This window comes from Trichoderma evansii (genome assembly GCF_050947405.1).
Source record: "Trichoderma evansii strain SZMC 28006 chromosome Unknown GGI43scaffold_3, whole genome shotgun sequence".
Taxonomy (NCBI): Eukaryota; Fungi; Ascomycota; class Sordariomycetes; order Hypocreales; family Hypocreaceae; genus Trichoderma; species Trichoderma evansii.
Window position 1 is genome coordinate 2346979 of NW_028145203.1, and position 23707 is coordinate 2370685.

The 23707-nt window shown below is 48.0% G+C and overlaps 9 protein-coding genes across 9 annotated transcripts; 5 read left to right on the top strand and 4 right to left on the bottom strand.

Moving 5' to 3' along the window:
- Positions 1 to 261: 261 nt before the first annotated feature.
- GGI43DRAFT_421012 (uncharacterized protein) lies at positions 262 to 1513 on the bottom strand (the record flags this gene model as incomplete). The annotated part of the gene is made up of 3 exons (XM_083207883.1): positions 262 to 452; positions 486 to 672; positions 710 to 1513. The coding sequence occupies 3 exons, from the start codon at positions 1511 to 1513 to the stop codon at positions 262 to 264; spliced, it is 1182 nt and encodes a 393-aa protein (XP_083064485.1).
- A 1155-nt stretch (positions 1514 to 2668) lies between these two features.
- Positions 2669 to 5847, bottom strand: GGI43DRAFT_421013 (tRNA synthetases class I domain-containing protein; the record flags this gene model as incomplete). The annotated part of the gene is made up of 2 exons (XM_083207884.1): positions 2669 to 5434; positions 5488 to 5847. 2 exons carry the CDS (start codon positions 5845 to 5847, stop codon positions 2669 to 2671), a joined length of 3126 nt encoding a protein of 1041 aa, XP_083064486.1.
- Positions 5848 to 6469: 622 nt separating this feature from the next.
- On the top strand, positions 6470 to 7491 carry GGI43DRAFT_258371 (Endoribonuclease L-PSP/chorismate mutase-like protein). The gene is made up of 2 exons (XM_083200945.1): positions 6470 to 6573; positions 6624 to 7491. Exon 2 carries the CDS (start codon positions 6876 to 6878, stop codon positions 7275 to 7277), a length of 402 nt encoding a protein of 133 aa, XP_083064487.1. The 5' UTR covers positions 6470 to 6573; positions 6624 to 6875; the 3' UTR covers positions 7278 to 7491.
- Positions 7492 to 8137: 646 nt separating this feature from the next.
- On the top strand, positions 8138 to 8403 carry GGI43DRAFT_380829 (uncharacterized protein; the record flags this gene model as incomplete). The annotated part of the gene is made up of 2 exons (XM_083203035.1): positions 8138 to 8177; positions 8234 to 8403. 2 exons carry the CDS (start codon positions 8138 to 8140, stop codon positions 8401 to 8403), a joined length of 210 nt encoding a protein of 69 aa, XP_083064488.1.
- A 1884-nt stretch (positions 8404 to 10287) lies between these two features.
- GGI43DRAFT_380830 (kinase-like domain-containing protein) lies at positions 10288 to 12677 on the top strand (the record flags this gene model as incomplete). The annotated part of the gene is made up of 2 exons (XM_083203036.1): positions 10288 to 10430; positions 10511 to 12677. The coding sequence occupies 2 exons, from the start codon at positions 10288 to 10290 to the stop codon at positions 12675 to 12677; spliced, it is 2310 nt and encodes a 769-aa protein (XP_083064489.1).
- A 245-nt stretch (positions 12678 to 12922) lies between these two features.
- Positions 12923 to 14773, bottom strand: GGI43DRAFT_397121 (uncharacterized protein). Its single transcript, XM_083205061.1, has 2 exons — positions 14158 to 14773; positions 12923 to 14071 (listed from the first exon to the last, which is right to left on the bottom strand). Exons 1-2 carry the CDS (start codon positions 14398 to 14400, stop codon positions 13106 to 13108), a joined length of 1209 nt encoding a protein of 402 aa, XP_083064490.1. The 5' UTR covers positions 14401 to 14773; the 3' UTR covers positions 12923 to 13105.
- Positions 14774 to 17003: 2230 nt separating this feature from the next.
- Positions 17004 to 18169, bottom strand: GGI43DRAFT_258475 (uncharacterized protein). The gene is made up of 2 exons (XM_083200947.1): positions 17221 to 18169; positions 17004 to 17154 (listed from the first exon to the last, which is right to left on the bottom strand). The coding sequence occupies exon 1, from the start codon at positions 18076 to 18078 to the stop codon at positions 17386 to 17388; it is 693 nt and encodes a 230-aa protein (XP_083064491.1). The 5' UTR covers positions 18079 to 18169; the 3' UTR covers positions 17004 to 17154; positions 17221 to 17385.
- A 1517-nt stretch (positions 18170 to 19686) lies between these two features.
- On the top strand, positions 19687 to 21797 carry GGI43DRAFT_258487 (uncharacterized protein). Its single transcript, XM_083200948.1, has one exon. The coding sequence runs from the start codon at positions 19920 to 19922 to the stop codon at positions 21591 to 21593; it is 1674 nt and encodes a 557-aa protein (XP_083064492.1). The 5' UTR covers positions 19687 to 19919; the 3' UTR covers positions 21594 to 21797.
- Positions 21798 to 21848: 51 nt separating this feature from the next.
- On the top strand, positions 21849 to 23707 carry GGI43DRAFT_397131 (uncharacterized protein). Its single transcript, XM_083205062.1, has 2 exons — positions 21849 to 23108; positions 23178 to 23707. The coding sequence occupies exon 1, from the start codon at positions 22540 to 22542 to the stop codon at positions 23098 to 23100; it is 561 nt and encodes a 186-aa protein (XP_083064493.1). The 5' UTR covers positions 21849 to 22539; the 3' UTR covers positions 23101 to 23108; positions 23178 to 23707.

Here is a 23707-nt window from a genome sequence, read left to right on the forward strand (position 1 = left end):
CCACGAAATGTGATGAGCCACAGCTGTCTTTGTTGATCCATTCTTTACAAAAACGATTCCTTTTCCATCACGATCTGGTTCAGCTGTTTCAGGCTTCAAATTTTCCTGCCAATAGTTGAAAGAATCACTCAGCAATGACTTGTCAGAGCTGGAAGCCAGCCTGTCTGAAACGTTCTGTGCTCCTAATACCTATCCCGAAAGGTCGCATAAATTCAAAAGTTACACTATATCTTGATCAAATAGTATTGCTTCAACAGCCCTTTATTCTTGTAGATTAGTAGCCTCTTGACGATACTTGTTGACAAAAAACATGGCATCGCGAGGCACCTGGACTGGTTTTCCGTAGCCAATTTTGAGCGCAAAAGCCTCAAGCAAGTCCGGAAGAGTCCCCAAAAGCCTCTCTCGAGCAGCTTCATCCGCATTCACGTCTTTCATAATACTAAACAACGTATCTTCCAACCATGATAGATAGACTCCACGCCTACTAGGGCTAATCTTTAGCAACTTAGAAGAATCAGCCTGGGTGTCGTCCGAATTTAGCCCCCTGTTACGTTGAGGGCGTTTTATAGAAGCGTATATCGAAGATCTCAGAGCATTGTTGTGTATCGAAGTAGAAATTGGCGACACTGACCCCGTGCTGTTATCAGATGGCTCGAACGGCATGGCGCTATACTTGGCCGACGACTTTTTTGAGCAGGGGCTCGAGAACAGCCCAGGGGAACACCTTAAAACTCGTCTCAATGTTTCTGGGCTTAGGATGGGGAAAGGCCATAACCCTTTTGAAAAATGCTGAGTTGTCGGGTTTTGTCTTCGAAACCGTTACAGGGTGAAAGCCCTCTATGCCGCGGCGGATGCGATTCTTCTCCTGAACAGTAAAGCGTTTAGGTGCTGCCACAAGCTGCTCAAGTAGATGTATAACATCGATCGACGTAAAATAGCAGTCATATTTCTCAGCCCACCAGATGCACGAGATGCAGATGCTATTAGGCAGTCTTTCGTTTATCGGAACAGCTTTGAAACCCACATTCAAGACGCTTCCGTATCGGGATCTATTGAACTGGACGATTCGACGATGGTTGCTCCACTCTTCTTCAGTAAACTTCGAAGCCATTTCGGCGACATTACCGTTCATCTTCAAGATCGCCTTGCTAAAATACATGGGGTTGTAATCGTGATGATGATGATTGGTGTTTATGAAAGCTGTCAGGACTAGAGGTGCTGTGCTGTTCACTTGTGAGGACAAATGTTGCGAGGATAACACTTGCGAGGGCAATATCTGTGAAGGTAATATCTGCAAGGGCAGCATCTGCGAGCGTAACATCGGCGGCGCCAATAATTTAGACTGTATCAATGCCGGATTCTGGTCGACCGTTGTCTTCAGCGAAGAATTGAGGGTGTCTTTTGCAGCCGGTAGAGATGAGGTATCTGGTTGTTCATTTTCAGCATCTGCTGTCGGCCTTGCAGACACACGCCCAGCATCAGATCCCGCCATATGTGGAGAGACTTGGTTCATGGTCCGAAATGTAACGTCTCTCAATTACTTAATGTCTGGCAAAATTCCAGATTTTAATGTTTGTTGTTTTTTCACAGATTTTTGTACTACAATTAGAACGATATAAATACCGAAACTTTGTATTAGATAATTGACTGTCCATTAGGCAGCCATTACAAGCTAACAGTAGAATGCTGCACATCATCCAGAACGATTTGCCTAGAAATCGTACCTTAAACTTTCATGATATATGATTGAACAAAGGGTTTTACACGTGAGCTGGTGCCTAAAAGTTTGGCGTAGGTTCAATAGTTGACCCAATCATCTTGTTCAACGTATCGTCTGCATACGTGTATTTCTCCGCACTTCCCTTCCAATCAGCTATACAGGCCACCCACTGAATGGTATGACTATTTTGAATTGAGACTATTGAGTTTCCGTATCAGAGCTATAAGCCTTATTTTGTATCCTTCCTACCCAATTGTGCCTGAGTCATGGATACATGTACTTGGATTTAATACTTCGTCTTCACTTTGCCTGTACGATGCTTACCCCTCACAACTTATGTTTAACGTGAACATTCTCACTAGCGATTCTGTCATATCAGCGTGAATCAGGCTGTGACCGGTTTCACGGTCTTATGGATATATGATGTGCTCTTATCTACGCACATTTCGCCCATTATTGTCTCTCTAAATCCTCCCTTCGAGTTTCGCTGAGTCAAACAACTGTCTCTTGTCATCTCCCCACAATTCTCACTTACCTATGGAGCCCCTAACATCCTAGGCTTTGCGGCCCGCATTTTAGCAGCCGTTCGGATAAGCTTAATACAGGGCTCAGCTTCCCTAAAAAGCCGTGCGAGCAACAGCAGATTCATCGCTCGCCGGCTATGCTCATGCCATAGGCTTCATCCGGCAAAATTGGGTCGATGCTGGTAGTAGACCTCAGGCGAGAACTCTGAAGTCTTCGAACTACCTTTTATCTTCAGTATCAGTGAGTCAGTAGATTATAACACCTTGATATTACGTCGACATCGGCCGATATACAGACCCTTTTCTCGCGAGATTCAAGGATACTGTGGGAATCGTCTCAAAAATTAAGAGTAATAGGCAAAATAGAAAGTTATTATGGATTAAATAGTAATTATCGCTATACATAATTGCAGCTGCCACTCGCCTAAACCATCATCCCCTGAAACATTGCGACAATCTCTTCCAATGCCCGCAATCTAGCTTCGAGATCCAGCTTTCGGCGCTCAACCACTTGCCTGGCCTCAGTAGCATCAATGTCCTGTAATTTACTCAGATCCGCCATGTTCGCGTCATTATTCTGTTGGTCCCTTCTCGCCTCAGCCAACTTTGCCTTGTACTTTTCAGCCTCCTTTCCAACATCTTGTATGCGATCCTTGATATCGAGGTAGACATTCATCTCGGCGGAAACGGGGAAGACTGCGCAACCAGCTGGGCTGGCGCTTCCAACCATCAAGATGCTAATATCCACTGGTAGTTTGCTACTGAGTGACTTGATGTCGGAAATTTGAGCAGACGCTGTCTCATATGACGTTTGACTGAGAGGTAAGATATAAGCCACGCCGTTATCCTTGACAGCATAGTCCGACAAGAGGGAACGGAAACCTCTCGAGCAGCCCAGTACAAGCTCATAGGCTACCTCGGATTTCGGATCATGGAAGGACTCCTCAAACTCTGGATACTCAGTGATCGAGATTGAACATGTCTCATCGCCTGGTCTGCGTGGTAGCCGCTGCCAAAGCTCTTCAGTTAGGAAGGGCATAAACGGGGACACAAGTCGTAGGCCGGTTTCTAGTGTGGTGTATAGTGTGTCAATGGCCGAACGAGCTTCCTCGGGTGTGCCATCCGAGATTATCGACTTGGAATTCTCAATATAGACGCCAAATAGCTCATCGTACAAGAACTGATAACTAATCCGGGCCGATTTTGCGAATTCGCGTGCCTCGAGTGCCTGGTTGATTTGTTTCGCAGCAGTATTCATCTTCGTCAAGATCCATCTCTCAGGCAGACTCTCCTTTCCTGTCAGAGCAGAGCTCTCACGAGGAACAAAATCGTCTCCAAGCTTGCCAAGGACATACTTGGTGGCCTGATAAATCTTGTTGCAAAATTTTCTGTAGCCGTGCATTGTCTTGATGTCGAAGTTGATGTCGCCGCCGGATGATTGTGTGTAGTTGACAAGTGAGAACCGCAAAGCATCGGCCCCGATGTCGGGAATGCCCTGCGGGAAAGCCTTCTTCTGGTATTTTTCAGCATTCTTGATCTCGCTTTGGGCCAGGTTACCCTGTCGCAGCTTCTGATGCAGGCCATCGAGACTAATACCGTCGATTATGTCGATCGGGTCAACGACATTGCCGAGTGACTTGGACATCTTTCGACCTTCGCTATCGCGAATCAAGCCATGACAGTAGACCTCATTAAAAGGCACTTTTCCGGTCAACTTCAGAGAAAACATAATCATACGGCTCACCCAGAATGGGATGATATCCCACCCAGTCTCCAAAGTGGAGTTTGGAAAATATTTTTCAAAATCTTCCGTCTTGTCTGGCCATCCAAGGGTGCTAAAAGGCCAAAGTCCAGAGCTGAACCAAGTGTCCAAGACATCTTCATCGCGCTCAAGTGTCAGCTTCTTGCCTGGGAACCTTTGCTCTGCTTTCTCCTGGGCTTCACGTTCTGTCCTGCCACACACCCAGTATTTGTCATCGGCATCATCACCGGCGTCTTCGCCCTCGATATTGACAAAGTATGCTGGTATCTGATGACCCCACCATAGTTGTCTTGATAGGCACCAGTCCTGGAGGTTTCGCATCCACTGCAGGTATGATCGCTTTTGTACCTCTGGCCTGATGACCAGCTCACCACTCTCAACAACTTCAATGGCGGGTTTCGTCAGCGACTCCATCTTCATCCACCATTGGGGCTTGAGGAGCGGCTCAACGACATCTCCTGATCGGCTGCATATCGGAACAGTCATCTTATTGGGCTCCGATTTCGTATAGAGGCCAAGTTTCTTGAGCTCCTCGATAACACCGTATCTCACATCAAATCTCTTCTGTCCAGCATAAGGACCAGCGTTACTGTTAAGAGTACCGTCTTCGTTGAGGATGTTGATGAAGGGTAGGCCATGTTTCTTGCCGAGGTTGAAATCATTGTAATCATGGGCGGGCGTTAGCTTGACTGCGCCAGTACCAAACTCTCTTTCAACGTATTCATCGGCAATAATCTTCAACTTTCTACCGGGGATAATTGGGTGAATGGCAATCTTTCCGACAAAATCTTTGTATCGATCGTCCTGAGGATGCACAGCAATACCAGTGTCGCCCAACATTGTCTCGGGTCTTGTTGTTGCAACTTCTATCATTTGATCGGAGCCCTCGATCTGGTATTTAAAATACGTAAGTGTCCCGAATTCGATCTTTCTGTCATAGCCTGGGACGTCAAGCTTCGTCGTCCCGTCAATCTCTTTCTGGTCGACTTCCAGGTTGGACAAAGCGGTGGAGAGGCGGCATGACCAATGTACAAGCTTGTTAGCTCGGTATATAAGGCCTTCTTCGTGTAGCCGCACAAAGGTCTCAGTGACAGCTTTAGACAACTGCGGACTCATAGTGAAGGCTTCTCGAGACCAATCTGGAGAGATGCCGAGTCTGCGTGCTGCATTGTTGATGTTCTGCTGATATTCCCCCTTCCAGTCCTGGCACAGTTGGACGAATTCCTCGCGACTGAAATCTTGCCTCTTGGACCTGCCATTTATCGGATTCTTGGCGAGCTGCTTCTCGATAACAGCTTGGGTCGCAATGCCTGCATGATCGCAGCCAGGGATGAAAAGGGTTGAGAATCCTCGCATGCGATGCCACCTGATGAGGGTGTCTTCTAGCGAGAGCGCCAGGGCGTGTCCGATATGTAGCTTCCCCGTTACCTAGCCAGGCGTTAGTAGACGACCACTGCACCAATGGATTCACGAGTACATACGTTGGGCGGTGGCATGGCAATGACATATTTGCCTTTCGGCTTAAGACAGCCATCTTTTTCTGTTTGTGGCTTAAACAAGCCTTGGTTCTCCCAGAAGCTGTACCACGCAGATTCGACGACGTTGGGTAGGTAGGCCTTGTGAAAATCGTCATCCAATGGCTTCAAAATCTTTCGATGTCCAGCAGGTGTCTCCTCGATCCAATCCTTGGCCGCGACCGCAGGAGGTTCCAGTCTCCTAGCCTTTTTGTCCAATTTTTGTTGTGACTGCTGCGCAAGATTTTCCTGTTTCTGCTTGAATTTCTCAAGCTTCTGGCGCTGCTTCTCGCTCATGGGCTTCTCGGAAGCCTGTGTTGAAGACATCGTGGATGGTAACGGCAGCGCAAAAGCCAGGATGATGAACGAGGGTCGAGAATATTAGAAATTCGGTAACCATGGAATTGAGTGCAGAAGATTTATATGTGTGCCTGCATTCTTGCTGGAATCCGTATGAGTCAAGAAATTTCACATGTGTGACTGCAGTCTGTTGGAATCTGAGTGAGTCACGAGCTTTTCCGATCCCGCACCAACGTCCACCAAACGTCTACCCCTCCCAGCCATTGCCGCAGAAGGATTCGCAAACGCGATAACATAGCAACCAACCTCTCCTAAATTCAAGAAGTGAAAGTCGTCAGCCAGCTGTTCGCTTCTTCGAGGACATGGTTGGCACTCTACTACTACGGGGTCCTTTAGCCAACGGACCGTAGCCACTGTTCAGACTAAAGACTGCTAACTTTTTCCCAACAACACAGGTAAATATAGAATACTTGCTTGTTGATATATGGACATTGTTAATAAAAATTTGGATATTATTTACTGCCTATTTCATTCATTAGTTTTACTCGGTTTTAGGCCTATCCTTTTGTATAGCCATTCCCATAAATCCCCACTACATTGTTGCGATCTGGCTGAGCATTGAGCTGAATGGCTGAATGGTGGGGTCATAAAGTGGATAGGCATTTGGTTTCCGATCGATCTGCAACACGTCTTTTTATTACTTATAAAAAAGAATTAAAAAATAAAAGAAAATAAGGGAAAAATTCATACTCGGTATTTGTCATCTTCTAAATTTATAAGCAGAGTTGCTTATGAAAGATCAGATCGGCTATGACGGCCGCCAATAGCGATATTATCTACGATGATTGAGTATATATTTCAATATCTTAATTCCCGTCGCTCAATCTACATTATTCTATCCATATTGCCTAACCTCCCATCTTCTCGCTCTTCAATCACCAGAAAACAACGCCAATCACATTCAGTGTTTCAGAGCTGTGTATATGCTGTGATTCCCATTCTTCTCTAAAATATATATCTCTCCAACTAAACAAAGTACAAGATATCTAGATATAATGTCATCTCTGTCGTACTATAATCCACCTGGCGCGGCCCAGAAGCACAGTGAACTGGGACATTACTCTCAGGCAGTTGACCTTGGCAATGGCCTTGTAAAGTGTGCTGGGCAAGGCGGATGGGACCCTGACACAGGCGATCTCGATAGTAATGACAGCGATAAGCAAGTCCAATTGGCAATAGAAAATGTTGATAGAGTCTTGCGGGAATCGGGGCTACGAGGTTGGGAAGACGTGTATCTGCTGCGGTCGTATCACGTCGATATCCGGACATCTTGGGAACCAACTGTCAGGGCCTTAAAGGAGAGGATTCCTAGCCACCGACCAGTGTGCTTTAGTCTCTTAAAGAGCTTACTTGAACAGGACAGCGATTTCGCTCCCAACTGCACCAAATTACACTAAGACAATGCAGCATTTTTCTCTTTTGTTTTGGAAATATAACGATGCCTTTTGGTCGGCTTTCATTGCTGGTTGTTGCGACCCAACTCTCCTGAAAACGGGCCTACAGGGTAGGAAACCTCGGATTGATGAGCCAACTGACTAACCAGCAGTGACCCATCGCCTCATCCATCGATCCAGCGAGGCGACTCACCCAAGGTCGGATAACAGTTCTAGGTCTACTCTATGGTAAAATTTTACAAACACTATTGCCTATCTATGCTTACGGACCAGTTCGCTATAAACCGGACAGGAATCATTCGATAGGCTGTGCAGACACAGCGCACGAGATTCCGATCCTTACACGTGTTCCAAGGCTTCTTTACCGGACGGACCAATGGAGCGTCGTGCAGAGAGCGAAAATGGCCTAATAGGGTCAGATCTTTGTCCCTTACGAGAATAGCAGGGATTCTGGGTGCTGTAAGATAAAATTTGACAGCTTATGAGGTGCCTGCATTGGGTGGTGAGAGTGAGCAGACTGCGCCGACAAATCACCCCACCACCGCTTAATACCACACCACACTCGAACTATCACCAGATAACTTGACGAAATGAAGACACCACGCTCGGGAGAAGCAGGCGAGGCGCGTTTTATAATTGGAAAGAGGTGTTTTATAAATGCTTCAAACGGAACCTCAGATGCTCTCCAGTGCACATCCACAGCATCATACAAAAGCAGCATCCTGTCCAGTCTTTAGTGTTTCAATTATACAGCGCGGCTCAAATCTCCAAGCTATTGTCCAGACACCAATACTATCAAAATACACAGCACAACTACCAAAATGGTCACTCAACCAGCTAGAATGCCCCCCACCAACCCAGCCATGGCTAGGGTTTTGCCTGTCGTCATGACCGTCGGCATTGGTAAGTCATCAGCTGGACTTTAGCCCGACACTGCCACTAACACCACTTGCCTTCAGTCTCCGCCGTCGCGATGAACATCCGCTGGCAACTCAAGACCCATGCCGCAACCCAGGACCGCTTCTTCGCCCAGTACAAGAATCCCCAGAGCGAAGCCGCCCGCAAAAAGGTGTATGAGGGTGCCAAGGAGGACCCCCGCAAGAGCTGGTTCAATGTCTTGGGCTGGTGACTATTTGCGGATTAAGGAACGGGGGTTCAAACACAATCACATTGCTGGGCGTTTTTTTTTTTCCGGGGAGTTGGAAAGGATAATTTTTTTTTTTTTTGTTGGTGAAGGCATTATGCATCAATCTGTTGCAGTGCGACCACCCTGTTGTAAATAAATGGTGAAGGGGTCGTCGAGGGGCCCAGGGATTGATACCAGCCGTATTTAGAAGCACTTTTAATCACTAAAAAAAGTTCAAGAATCTTTGAATATTCTCATATTGATATTACTACCTCTGTTGTTACCAAATGCCAAAGCTGGGCATGGGTTTTAATTTGCTAATTAGCAATATAGTTATAAATCGCACATATAGAGAAATGGACAACTCTACTAGACTACGAGAAGATAAGAGGCAGGCTTCCATCACTCTACGAGTATATACAGCTTTTTATTGCAATACCTGATCGCACAACGTTGTCGGCAGACGTATCAAGATGTTCTTAACTTCCAGCAGCTTACATGCAAGGGTTTCTCTTCGGCCCACTTGTAAGATCGATGATCGTGTAGCAATATGGGTATATTAATATCACCCGTGATATGGATATCAGGGCGATATCAACGTAGGAGAGACACTTATCTATCCACCAATATAAACTAACATCTAGGTTTGTCCCCTGGGAATCTATTGTGTTACTAATCCTTCAGGGTATACGGTATTTCGACCCAGTCCTTACGGTCGCAACAATGGGCCTACAGGGGCAGGTAATTTCGGAAGAAGGACTGAAGAACCAATCAGCATTGGGTCGACAGGAATCACCCACGATTCATCACGATTCAATCTGGGATCGATGAGAATCAGCATCGATCCGCTAAGATCCAGGAACATCAACTAGATATCTATAAAAGTTCACTCCTCACTGTCACGATCCGACTCTTATGCAACAACAGGTTTACAGGGTAGTGTCACGACCCAACTCTTATGGTCTCAACAATGGGCCTACCGGGTAGGCATCGCCGGATTAACTATGGACCGACGAACCAATGAGGAACGACTCATCGCTCTCATCAGATGAGTCCAACGAGTCAACTCATCAGACTCATCAAATGAGTCTTATGAGTCTGCCTACTCAACTGGATATATAAGTTCACTTCTCTACGCTCATTTAGATAACTTAGATAGTCAGTTGTTAACACAGAATCAAGATTGAAGTGCCATTCACTAAGTCTTACTCACTGGTGACATTGTTACAAGATATTGTTACTGTCCATAGATCCCCTAGCCTATCCGCCAACATAAACCATTAGACCAGGTTTGTCCCTTGGGAATCCTCTGAGCCACTGACTCGTCTTAGGAGCCTAGTGACCAGGTCGTCACAGGTAGGTCAAATCAGATTAACATCGGAACGACGAACCAATCAGAAGGGACTCGACAGGCTCATTAGCGAGTCTAATGAGCCATCAAGGATAACTAGGTATATAAGCTCACTACTGTCATTCTAATACAGAATTAGGACTGCAGCACCATTTGCTAAATCTTACCTGCTGGTAGCATATTAATACAATACATCACCCATTGATCTTCCTCACTCATCCGCTAATATAAACCAAAATCTAGGCTTGTCCCTTGAGTATCCATTGAGTTACTAATCATTCAGGAAACTCGGTTCGTTACACCTGTCAAGCATTTTATGCGGCTCTAATCCCTGCAAGTCTCCCCACACGAGGTCCCCATAATCTGGCTGTCGGCGATGGTGGCGCAGCCGTGGCTCAGCCGTCGCATCAAACTAACCATTAATAAACCCATTTTCTCAGCTTCTCAACGACAAGCTGACAAGACGGTGAACAAGACGTGATAACGCCTCGTTACCTCGCCGTTACTGCCAGGACATTGAATGTGCCCGTCCCAGCATGGGCGATCGGGGCATCGGCTGGATCACCGTGGGCCACAGACGTTTGGTCTCCCACGGCCAATCTCAATCATGGGACGAGCAAGAGATACTGGAGCGAGAAGCCATCGCTACATGGGACAAGGACGAGCAGTGGCCAAGCGTGTGAGTCATTGCAAGGAAATCTAGCTACTTGATAGCAGGGGATAATACAATTGAAGCTAACAAGGTAATACAATATGCAGACATAAGCCGACATTCAACGGCGCCGATGCGAAGCGATTCGACTCTCGATTAACCCCCATCGACTACTTGGGCGGCGGCGCCTTTGGCCGTGTAGACAAAGTCGCCCATGGCTCCGTCTGCCTCGCCCGTAAGCGCATCATGCGGCGGCGCGGCCTGACGATCGAGGACCTACGCCAAGAAGGCCTGACTATGAGCAAGTTGGACCATCGCCATGTGGTGAAGCTCGTTGGTGCATACATGCCGCGGCCCCATGAACTGTGTCTGCTCATCTGGCCCGCCGCCGTCTGCGATCTCGACACTCTGCTCGACAATCTGGATGCGATACGGACTGGGAAGGGTGATCGGGAGGACATCATGGCGAGGCTCGACGCTCTGGGGCTTAACGATTTGAGTGCAATTGAGCCTTCCACTGAAGACCAAATTATGGACTCGCCAGCAAGGTGCCCATTTGAGTTCCTTCGCGGCGTGGTTGGCTGTGTTGCTCGCGCAATGGCGTATTGCCACTCTAACGACGTTCGGCATCTGGATATCAAGCCGTCCAATATCCTGCTCAAGGCCAATCGGGTGTATCTGGCTGATTTTGGCATATCCAAAGACGTCAGTGGACAGGATCAGACCACTATCGATGGTAATCCTGGCACAGAAAAATGGCGAGCACCAGAGCTTTACAGTGAAAACGGCGCCAGCATGCAGCTCTCCGACATATACTCTTTAGGATTGGTCTATCTCAATATCGCGACGGTGTTATACAACGTGAGGCTCACCGAGTTTGACGACGCCCTCAACTACGATGTCGACCTCTCCCGCGGCGAGAAGCTTGCAATCCGAGAAGCAAAGCTCAAGCGCCTCCTCGAAACTCTCACTTCTCACGCCTTGGTGACGCCTCAATTCATGTTCACATATGAAGGCCAGGAAACAGTGAAACCTCGGCCGCTTGTGAGCCTCATTGCAAAAATGATTGCGCCCTCGCCCCGTGCCCGACTGCCAGCCGATAAAGTCGACGAAAAGCTATCCATGATAGGAGGAATTCAGCAGATATACCACAGCGACTGCTGTAAACGTCCGCTACCATGGGTTGAAGGCAGGTGGGATAAGAAATTCGTCTCTCTATTGAGTCTCAAGACAGAGAATGAGGACTTGAAAAAGAAGATTGCGGATTTGCATGGAAGAGACGAGACTTATGAGCAACGGCTAGAGAATGCACGGAAAGCGCACGAGCATGATGTTACCAAGCTTCAGGCTTTACTGAAAAGTGCCGAAGAAAAGTGTCACATGCTGGAGCAAGCTCAGGGAGGACGCAGGAAACACCATGACCATGACCATCATCCGCATCATCAGCCCCGCCAGAGTGGCCTAGGAGTAAGGCAACAGCGAACTTCTCGTTCACCAACTCCGAATGGTGTAGGCCGTGGCCGTGGCCGTGGCCAATCCAAAACTCGTTCGCCGCCATCATCCATCCCACAACGACCGCCTCTGAGACCTTTGTACCAGTCATCATCATCACCCCGGAATTCATCGGTCAACTTTCAAATTCCCACGCCACCATCTCGTTCATCAGAGTCACTATCCCGGTTTAGTAACAGTTCGACGGTCAAGGCTGCTCCGCAGATATCTCCTGGTCTAGCGAACAGAACATCAAGCACCACGAATCTATCAGGATACACGCTACGATCTCGCGGTTCAGGATCCAAATTGCCTCTTCCTGTAACTCCTAGCAGCAGATCCGGCACCCCCAACCTCAACCAGGAGCAAAGCATGACGGACAGCAGCATGGCATCATCCATCTTTTCCAGAAAAAGCATAGAGACTGTGCCAACAGCTCAAAACAGCCCGATCGTGAGTAGGGTATCGACATCCGGCGATGGACCAGATATCGACTGGGGCGCTCTTCCCGCTCTTCCCACCAGAAAGGATCGAGATCGAAATAGACCCTCTACACCTCCGCCGCCTCCGAGTCCAGGCATGTCGCTTTCTCCCTCAGTTATTTCATCACCTATGACGCAAAGGTCTTTTTCTGAATATGATGATGACGACGGCGGCGATCCAAATGCGACTACGAAGCCACAGAGAAGAATCCCCTCGCTGCAGCCGATGAAGAGCTGGGCCGAGGTGGCGAAAAAGGAGCTAAAGCAGCTAAACCGCCGAAGAATGCAGCAAGAGAGATAGTAAAAAAGAGGAGGAAAGGAAAGGAAAAGAAGGGGAAATCTTGTTTGTAAATTTTTGGAAATCCATATTTTTGCAAAGCGATCAAACAATCTCTGAGCGTATATACATAGATATATACTAGGCACTGAAAAGCGCTGATTTTTCTTGGTTCATGTTTGAAAGCAAGGATTTGCATAGCGGTAGTTCAAATTCATTTTGAATGAGGCAAAAGCGTTCTTTATATAGCACCTACAATACCCATTTATAAATATATAGCATATGTACAGCAAAAGGGGAAGAAATCTACAGTATTGTTCTATTTTCAGCCATCCAAAACGCCTATGCATCGCCCTCAAGTGGTATATAGTACATAGCTATTGTACAATCATATCTCATTATTTGTACCAGAATTCGATTCCTCAATTTTATAAAACAGTCGCAGCTTTCCATCACCTCTCTCGCTGATTGGCAACATGCCTTCTTGCCCACATCAGCATTCTCCCTCGTTCAGCTTTAACCAGCGTAGCCCAGGTCGGCGACAAGAATGGATCGTGTGGCGTCTCGTCTTGTGTTGACTCTGTGTCCTTAGGCAGTTTGCTCCGAAGAGCTTCTAAAAGGGGTAGTCCTGTAGTATCGCTCACGACGACATTAGGTGGTGCGTCATCGAATTCTTGAGCGTCTCGCCGAGATCGTGCCGCAGCTCGACGGCTGTTATCCTTTAACAGATCGTTTTCGTTTCCTCTTCCTCGCCGTTCCTTCTCAGCCAAGGATCTCTCTTGTTCGACGAGGTCGTGAAGGGCTTCTCCCCTGGCAGTCCAATCCTCCCACGTCCTCTCGACTTTCCACTCCCACCACAGCCGTGATAGCTGCACACTCCAGCCAAATGTTTCTCCCATGGGAAAGTAGTCTTCTCCGTATGGCCGCCTTGAGGATACTTGCCTTTCCGCCTCCTCTGGATTCTCTTTTGCCAACAGCTTGTCCATCATGCGGTCCCACTCATCTTCCAAAACCGCCTGGGAGGCAGTCCACTCGTCTACATCCAGTATATTCAGAATACGATCGTTGAAAATGTTGGTCTTTCGGCCTATCATCTTGGACATGGCATGCGGCTGGGGTTTCCTGAGGCGTACAAACGGCTGACCGTCTGCGGTGGCGCTGACGGAGGGGACTTTTCGGGGTCCCTTGAGCGAGTCTCTTGGCCGAGGGAGGATGTTGGATGTGTATTTCGGAGGTTCGTTGGCCTTTGCGACGTTGATGAGAAGAGGTTCTGGGGGAAGTACAGGATTGGGCTTTCGTGGAGGTTGAGGGACTGCGCGGGATGCGTCGGCGGTTTGGCGCACGGATTGAAGGTGGTTTATGACTTGGTTGTGTTCTGGGGAGTTGGGAGTTTGTGCTTTTGCGAAAAGATTAAGAAACTATACATTTTATTAGCATAACATTTCATATTTTTGTGACACGAAGTGTCTCTCAGATCAACTGAAAGAAGGATAAAAAAGCCTACCTTATAGCCCGCCGCCATGGCCGCATATATAAGCCTAAAGCTCGTATACGGCGTATTCTTTGCAAAACGCTTCCTCACAATCCGAACGATCGGATTCGTCTTGAGGTCCTTTGCTGACTTTTGCGTCGCATTTTCAACTGGTACGGGAACCTTGCTCGCAGTTCGTAGGAGCGCTCGATATAAAGCTAGAGCTGCGGTGCGATGCCGCGAGTTGCGGGCCGCAATGAATGTCGAGCGCGACATGGGGAGGGTCGGAGGGCGTCTATAGTATTTCTACGGCCATTGATTGTATCGGGGAGAATTTTCTCAAGGAGTGGGTTGATGATGGAGCTTTGATTGCTGAGGCTATGGTTGGAATAGCTTCAGTTCAACAATCGTTATCGAGTGATGTAAAGTCTTATCGATAAGTTGATGGAAGAGGGGTCCGTAGATTTTCCGGATTAGGCAATAGAGTGGAGTGCTATTCTGCTTCAACTGCAGATTTCACCATTTGCAGTCCATCATACATCAGTAAAGTGCTTCATGCAAAATACTGCTAGTAGAGTAGATGATGCAGCCATCATGGGCTTATCAGCTCATCGCTTCCTCTTTGTAAAGTTTCACAAAAAGGATGCACCCCTCCAAGGTCGCATTCCTCGTTCACCAATATGCATGTCTCAGTCTAATTCGTATTCGCATTCGCCAAAGTAAAGCAAGACAAAACCTATCCGAGACTTCTATTGTCTGCCTCGTACAGAGCACCACCAAGATCGATCGTGTGTTGGCTTATTCGTAAACTCTGCAGGAATGCGAAACTAGTCGTGTTTGTTTGTTTTTTAAGCTTCATCATGTGGCATCGCGCAGCCCTAATTGGGCCACTGCCCCTATCCCGACGCTTTACAGATACGACATGTATCATGAGGATGGTAGCGCTGCTTGCTAGTGCGATTTTGCCCTAAATATGGTGATGTCGTGAAATCTATACCCTCAGCCGCAGTCTATAAAACATTTTGGAGACCAATGAAAAACAATACTGAGATAATGGAGTCTCGGGCATCGCCTTTTTTGGGTCATAAAACATGATTTTGATGGATTTAGCTACAGGCCGTAAAGTAGTATGATATGCAAGCTGACCCCGTATCTTGAGATTCAATTGGCGACTACCGAGAGCAGCTAATGAAACTCACTGAATCCTCCAGCGGAAGAGATGGCATTTGACCAAATCACGCGGAGAGCGGTTTACATGTCTATTTACTGAAACACCTCGTCTAAGGAGCGCAGTACCCGCCTGATACAAGATAGTTTATTATTTCTGATCATATAATAAGCGCTCGGCCTCATTTTGATAACTAATCCGCATTACTCCATATGGGATTCAATAGCCCTATGGGGCAGCAATAAACGCCCCTCTTCAGCTCATTGTGAGATTTCTAAAATCGGTATTAAAACCTCGGCATCTTGCAGGCACGGATGTTGGCTAGTAATATATCTGCTCTTCGCATCCTTACGACCCATTATACTGGATGCTACTGCTAGTGCAGATAAGCTTCTAGTGCCCAGAGAGCCGGGACCGTGACATTGAGATGTAGGAGAGCAGATAGCCGCAGCAGAAAGGCAAAAGTATGACGATCAATTAACCATATTACGTGTGCCGCTTGATCAAGCAAACAGTGATCTCTAAAAAAACATACCAGTAAGCTCTAAAAAGCTTAAACCTTCAACAGCGTCATCCTCTAACCTCTAACCAGGCCTCGTCATGGTGCCTGTATTGCCTGATAGAGCACAGTGCCCGCTTACAAGTCCGCCCCATTAGATCAACGAGGCGTGCTCTCATTCGGGCTCGTTGGGTCAATCAGTGCTATCAATAGGCTTCTTGTCGAGCGCGCGCGAGTATATGTCAGCCACGGCGCAGGTTAAAGAAGCGTGGCGCTGGAGCTAAGTGCCGTGGCACGCTGAGAACGGCTCCTGGAATGGATCCTACGACTTCAGCGAAAACGAAAACTATGATAGGCACCTGTCAGGCTTCTCTAGGGCTGATTCGAGAGGGCGCTGTGATATCATTGGCTTCGTCGTAAGGTCCATCGCTCTCGTTCACACTAGGATCCTATTCCTTTGAGAAAGGGAGTCGAGTCCTTGCTGATGCTTCCTCTAGCTTGGTACAGCATAGCTTGGTAAGCGTTCTGCTGTCTCCTTACTTTGTGGTCTATTGTGGAGAAATGATTCCAAAAGAAAAAAAAATAGACTTGCTGCTTGGTAATGATCGCGACGCAACTGTTGATTTTTTCCTTTGTTCCCACATAACAAGCAGTCTGGAATATCGGAAGACTACCAAGGCCGAGGCTAGGCCTCATGGGGTTCTTTTCATGCGCAGTGGAGCGAGTCGACTTTGTCCAGAGAAAGAAGATGACCCGGAAGATCGGACCCACGGAGTCGGTTCCGGCCGAGGGATTCTTTCTCGATTGTACCCGTTAATCCCAGCTTTTTCGACCCAGTTTAAGGCCTCGGGCGGCACGAGAGAAATTTCTCTCAGTGAGCGGAGCCCTCGTCGATAGTGCTAGTCGTTTAAGGTTTGTGATAGAATCTTTTCTCTTCATTTGGGCTGGATTTGGGGAGCTGGTTTTTCGCTTTGCTATCACATGGCTCTGGCGATATCATTCTAGACGCCGACCTCGTACGGAGCTCATGCATGCATGCATGAATGCAGTGTGATGCGCTGGTGCCAGATAGTACCTACTCGGACATCCATCGTCGCATATTCCCTTGATTATCGGATGTTGCTATTACTGGACAGCATATACTATATCATGCAAGGCGAACAAGGTTGGGCCAGCCACTTATAACGGACGGATGCTATTCAGCCGCAAACAGTCGGTGAGGCGTGGCCCGACAAAGGCCGGCTTTGATTCTTGACTCCATCGTCGGCTACTCGTTCTGTAGCGCCTGTAGTACACCGAACTATGGACTAGAAGCAGTATTCATTTGACTAAGCGGAGGGCCTGGAGGTGGGGACTGCGGATGCTGAGGCGGGAGCTTAATATTACCATGACCTCGGAATGAAAGAAGAGTTGAAAGGAAGATACGTACTTCGGAGCACCGGCCGTGCCAAAATAGAGAGCGAAGTCAACTCCACGGAGAGAAAAGCGAGGCCAACTCCTCGGAGGAAAAGTGAAGTCAAGTCTGCGAAGAGAAGTCACCTTCGCTTTCGCTTCGCACGTACCTATACCGTTGGATCAACGCCAGCGCGTGCTTCTATGCATTATGCATGCAGTCTCCTCCTTCTCCTCTTCCTTTTCTCTCAAGCATGGCATGGACGTTAAAATACCCATTTCTGTACATAGTGCTCTGTAACGTGGGCAGCAATGCCACGCTTGGATCTGCCTCTGCGCATGTGCTCCCCCCCATTTCTCCCATCCTTCGGCAGGCGGACGACGTAAGTGGGTGACTGGCCATTGGATAATGAGGCTTTCTGACAGGGATGTCGGTCCTCGGAAACGCGGGCTGCCCCCCTGTCAGAAGGAAAAAGAAACGAGACAAGGGGGTTGATCTCTCTTGAATTCTCCATTCATCGCTGTGCACACGCGCTATTTTGCTCGGCGGCCCGCTATTGGACCTGTCGTGGCGCCTGGCGAGTCCGAATACGCCGGCAGTCTGGCGGCAGTCTTTTTTGTATATTTTTTTTTCCTCTTGGTGGATGGGAAAATAGGGAAGAGAAGAGGGAGAGGGAGAAGGAGAGGAGAGGACAATCAAGGAACAGCAGGAGTCAGGAGGATGAGGCCAGCGGACGGATGCGAGCCCGAAACCGTGGGGTGATTGGCAGCTTCGATATACTGTAGGACAGCAGACATGCAGCTCAGTGCATTGGCTACAGTATAGTACTCTATACATAGACCCAGGCTTGGCGATGGGGTTAATTACTGGACTGATGAGCGTCTCTGGCTCCATACGGCGTGCTACCTGCAGTACCAGTTACATGCATCTGCAGCTATTCGGCCTTGAATCTGTCCTACTGTAAGCGGTTGCCATCGTCTGAGCGCTGCGGCCAACTTCCTGCAGCTCCTTTCTTACTTGGCTTGGTTTCCCCTTTCTTTAGCCAGGACTCATGTAGACAATTTCCAATCATTTGTATGAATATAGCGGATAAGCAGCTTAGAGCAACCCGATGCCATCACTTGACTTGGCGGGAGTTGGTCTCAAGTACCCTCCATGTAGCCGAGATGTACCTGCTATCAAAGGGAGGTGTCAAACAGGAGCACTTTCAAGTATGGGAGGAAGCATCGGTCGAACTGGCTTCCTTCAACACCGTCTCACTATCCCTACATGTAGGGATTGCAGTTCTCCCTGCCTACTACATTCGTATACAGTGCCAACTAGAATCGACGGCATCTGCCAATCCTTCGGTGACGCATCAGCCCCAGGGTACATGAGCCGTACTTGGGCGATACGGCTCTTCCGGCAACTCCATGGAGCCAGCCAAGTCTGCCGACCAAGTGGCAACATTCCGTGCTCCATAGGCGCGCCCAGAAAAGAAAATACTAACGTGGGCACTAGCCTAATAGCTCTGATGGGCGGAAAACACTGTTTTCTAGGTACCAGCCTGATTGCCACTGCGGCGCCCAGCTTACAGACAGCTTACCAGAACGAGTTGGTTCTCGGGCACGTTTACGAATACACGCTGACACTAGGACGAATACAATTTCACAACTCTGGCCAAGACAGCCAAGACCACTCCGTCCACCCCCATATCTATAGCTGAACACAGCCCGGTTCTTCTGGTCCTCGAGTTTCAGGTCTCATTTGCTCATAATCCCTTGAGATCCCTTTCTCTTGGCTTTGCCCTCGCACACGTTCTGGTGGCTTTTTTGGGGGTTTGCTGCTCCCTAGGGTAACACAAGACGAAAAAGAAACAAACCGGATAAAGAAAAGAAAACACTTCAAAAAAACAACAGTCCGCAGTCCACAAGCTCCGGACCGCCGCGCAATCTTCAAACTCCGCGCTGTTTCGGACGCGGGCTTTTCAGCTTATCCTTCTTACCATCAAGAGTCCTGTACCGGGTACACCGACAGCCCCTGCCGTCCCACTAAATAAGGCCTGGTCGCGTGCTGTCTGATGTACCGGTAACATAACCCGCAAGCCTCGCTGCTGCTGCCGAATCCTGTTCTCTCTCAGACAAACCACCACAGCCGACAGAGCAAGCCATTCTTGCTTTTCTTTTTCTTTTCCTTTGTTTCCTTTATTATCCCACTTTTTCTCTCCCTTCCAATAACGCCGGTGCCTGGAGTACAAGGTGCAATTCCACTGCTCTACAGCCTCAACCATCAACGGTCGACTACCTCAAGCTTTACAGTATATGCGCCGGCCGCTTAACTCTCTCATCGCCATTCAGGTCTCTCTAGGCAACTGATACTGATAACTTTGCCACTCGGCGTCACTTCGCTACCAATTCTATAAACAACAGATAAATAACAGCGATCAAACGCAAATCTCTCATACCCCACGACTTTTTTCTCTTTCCCTTGACTGAGCGGCGCTCAATCTTAAATCTCATCTCATCTCATCCTATCCGACGACGAATACGAGCCAACCACATAGACCATTTTACTTTCTCCAGTTTGCTATATACTACCAATACCCGCCACGACTTGACCAACTTTCCTTTTCTTTCGACTCGTATGAAATTATAGGACACTAGAACTGCCCTGGTTCATCCACTCGTTTCTGGTTCCAGGGCAGCCTTATATATCGATCTGCCTCACTTATACACAACAACACACATATACCCAGCATGATCGTCCACTCAGGAGCGAGCCTTCACGGCCACGAATTTTCCACCCCACAAACAGATCAACCTCCAGCGAGACGCTTTCCCTTCTTGTCTGTTTTGCGACCAATGTCTGACGTCGAACCGATATCTCGCCACACAACGCCTGCTCCCGATGCCGAAGAAAGTCTCCCAGCTCGTCCGGTTTCTGTCGAGCCTCACAACCCTCGATCTTCACTTGCAACTCGACGCCGGACCACATCTGATATTGGACACACTGTCAGATTCCGCGAGCCTCACTCCGATATCGTTGTTCACTCCAATGCTCCCAGCGAGGATGAAGAGTCGCTCGTTGGCTCTGAGGTGAGCGATCAGACAGATGCTTCCATCCGTCTCAAGAAACGAAAGCGTGGACCACGGAAATCAGCAAAATACGCTCTAGCATTCCCGGCACCTCAACTACGTACCAAGCAGCGGGCATTCTTTCATATTCGACCTCGTGTATTGCTGCAACTTCAGGAGCTGGGAGAGAAGCGTGCAATTCCAGCCTTTGACATTGTTCCGTCGAGTCTTATTGCGGGAACTCTGATTATCCCGGCATTGGCCAAGTCGTTCCCACGCATGTTCTATGCGAAGCCTCATCTTGGACAGAACGATCTCCTCTTGGTCCGGAGCGAGGACTATGGCATTCCACACAGCCATCATCATCATCCCCATCTTCACCACCACCATCATGATACAGATAACAACAGCAACAGCAAGAACCTAGACCACCAAGATGTCCTCGCCGTTGTGAGCACGACTTCGGATGACGACTATGTTGAAATCGTATTTCAGGACGGATCGACTTGGACCTCTAGCCGCATGGCCAATGGGTCTTATGAATTTAATCACGTCAACGAGCAAGGAGAAACCGTCAAAGCTCGATGGGTCAAGAGATCCTTGATGTCTCCCCGAGCGAGTTGGGGATCTGCCAATACTGCCAGCACAGCCCCCTCATCGCCAACCACCCCTACGGCTCCAGACAGTAGATGGACTTTTAGCATCATAGACCCCTCGACTCGCAGGCATCCTATCCAGGGTATTCTCAACCCTACATCTTTGGAAGTTTTTGACACATTTAATACCATGTCAACATCAAGCGGCATCTACCCTCCGACGCGAGGCTTTGGATCTGACATGAGCGGCATCTCAGAAGAAGATACAACTAGTATCACGGATGAGCGGACGACACTGGAGGTCACAGAGTATACTAAGACTCTGATGCTGGCCACGGCCACTTGGGTCAGTCTCCGCCAAAGAGGCTGGCCCGCATCAGCAACGCCAAAGGTTCCGCGAGTTGTGTCTCAGCGTGTAAGCTCAGGACGTCATATGTCCCCCTCTATCGACATTCCAAGGGGTATAGACTCTCAGGTTTCGTCGGCCACTGCGGGTGTGTCGTCCCAGGATGCCTCCACTACCGCTCAAAAGCCCGCCGCCGGTAGGATTCAGCGAGCGGTGTCTTCAGGGAGCGAATTCATGAGGAGAAGACGTGAGGCGGTGGCAGCGTCAGCAGCTTCCACCATAGCAGAGAGAGAAGCTGTAGAGAAGCTTGGAGACCCCGAGATTTCAGAGGAGGAAACACCAACTTGCCGCGTTCGCATACGGCAGTTCGCACATAAGATATTTCACCACTCGAGGAGTCAGAGGGTTTCATAGCATATATGTGTGTGTATAGGTATATTTTTGATGGATATTTTGACGGCGCTCTGCCATTTATATGGCTCGGTTATGGACCTGCATCTACCCCATTGGACTTTTGGGTATCGGAGTTTCTCTCTTTTGTTCTTTTGTACATATTTTACGATTGAAAGACAAAGTAAATAAGCAACAATGGATAAACAATCTTTATCTTAAAACATATGTCTAACTACTTTATATGCGCTTATTTTAACCACCTTTAGTATATACAATGCATCACGAGCTGCCACCACGTGTGGTGATGTTGACGTATAACGAGTGAGACAAGGCATGTTTCATGATGCCGTTTGTATGAGGCTTAATTGAATCTTAGTTCCGGGATGGATTCACACATCATCGTTGGAGCCTTGAAGGCAGTCAGCATCATACGTCACTGTATAGGGTATACGAGCAAGGGTTGCGATTAGCAGAATTAGAGGATCCGGCACGCGGGTATTTATCTTAGCACCGATGGATTGACTAGGGGGTGCAGTGAGTCGAGCCGCTTCTTGGCATTTCAATTTGCAGCTATTGAGTTTTGGTAAATTCGGGTTTGAGTAGTGATTCAAAAGAAGCTACTGTATATATTTTAGTGAGCGTTGATGTGCTATGATCCAGGGTAGTGATGGTAAACATATATACGCTAGGAAAGAAAAAGGCAGATATTGGGCATTGATGATGTTAAACGGCTTGTTCAAGCACGCGTCGAGCTGTATGAATCGATGAACGCAGTATACACATATATATAATTGATACCGGGGGTATTTCAAGAGAAAAATCTCTCTGGAAAACAAAAATCCGCCAGCTGTAGCTTCTATAGATTTGCATCTCGTTCCCAGTAAGTCGTGGTTGTCCAGTGCGAGCCAACCGATTCCGTGTGGACCTCTGCATTCATAACTTCTGCTCTTCAAGGTACCCAATTCTGATGGATCGCATTTGCTCTACTTGCAACCGTAACAAGCCTCGGTCATCATATAGGCCGAATCAATGGCATAAGGGCCCCGGTGTGTCGCGATGCACAAGCTGTTTACACGGACACGCACCCGACAACTTGTTAAATCGGCACTCTGGTAGCGGCAGATACAACGAATCCGATCCAGGAATTTTCTCAGATTCTGCTCTAGAAAAGCCTTTTGCTCAAGGTACTTTCCGTTTGGTAGCCAAAGGAGTCTATATCTCAGGCCCTCGTCGAGGCGAACCGTGTGTTATCAAGTGGTTCAAACCCGGCGTAGTATTCTCAGATACCTATTTCGCTCTCGATATCAAAGCTGTTGAGAAGGCTTTGGAAATTGTTGACAAGTTCAATAAGCAGAATCTGATTAACAAGGTCATCAAAGTAAATATCCCTGAAGTATGGCATTTTCCAGACAACAGTGCTGCTGAGCTGGCTGGTCAAAGATATTTGTGTGAGCCGTTTATCCAAAACTACCAAAAGTTAATAGCAACTCTGGGTGGAACGACAGCTCTATACCCTGGGGGAAAGTGATGCAAGCCCTTAGCCATTTTAGCTACCACATATCAGGAGGGAATCACGCCCTGTGTGACCTCCAAGGGGGAATTTACCGACATGAGGCTGTTCTATCTGATCCCGCCATCCTATCTCGGAATCGTGACTACGGTGTGAGTGATCTTGGTTCAGATGGCATCAGCTCATACTTCAGGCAGCACACCTGTAACGACTACTGTCGCTCTGGTTGGATTAAACCCGAGAACCCGACTCGACGCTTTAATCCAGTCCGCGGCACAACCATGATCAGGCATACTGTGCCCACGCGTCATTCCCGACCCCGAGAGACGAGATTTTTGGCTGGATGATGTTGCACTAGGAATGATCCTGAGAGTCTTGCCACGACTTTGGAATAGACGGCGTTTGGAATATTTCAGATTATTGGCATTTAGCCATAGCCCCTGTAGGTGGCTGATTTAATGTCGAAATGTGAAAGACGGCAGCTTGGAGCTCTTGATTTTAAGTTGGTATTAATTTAAAAATAAATCCCAGTCGAGACTTGGCTGTGTTCTTTCTGAATTCTCAAAATTCTCAAATTCTCTCTTCTCAATCAAAAGTAGTTTCCGAGTCTGCTTGTATGTATGTG

Bases quoted from the DNA above. Each gene is read 5' to 3' on its own strand.
- GGI43DRAFT_258371 (XM_083200945.1), top strand. From the start codon at position 6,876: ATGTCATCTCTGTCGTACTATAATCCACCTGGCGCGGCCCAGAAGCAC.
- GGI43DRAFT_397121 (XM_083205061.1), bottom strand. From the start codon at position 14,400: ATGTCGCGCTCGACATTCATTGCGGCCCGCAACTCGCGGCATCGCACC. The intron at 14,072-14,157 runs GTAGGCTTTTTT...TAAAATGTATAG, and splicing joins CCATGGCGGCGGGCTATAAG to TTTCTTAATCTTTTCGCAAA.
- GGI43DRAFT_258475 (XM_083200947.1), bottom strand. From the start codon at position 18,078: ATGGAGCCAGAGACGCTCATCAGTCCAGTAATTAACCCCATCGCCAAG.
- GGI43DRAFT_258487 (XM_083200948.1), top strand. From the start codon at position 19,920: ATGATCGTCCACTCAGGAGCGAGCCTTCACGGCCACGAATTTTCCACC.
- GGI43DRAFT_397131 (XM_083205062.1), top strand. From the start codon at position 22,540: ATGGATCGCATTTGCTCTACTTGCAACCGTAACAAGCCTCGGTCATCA.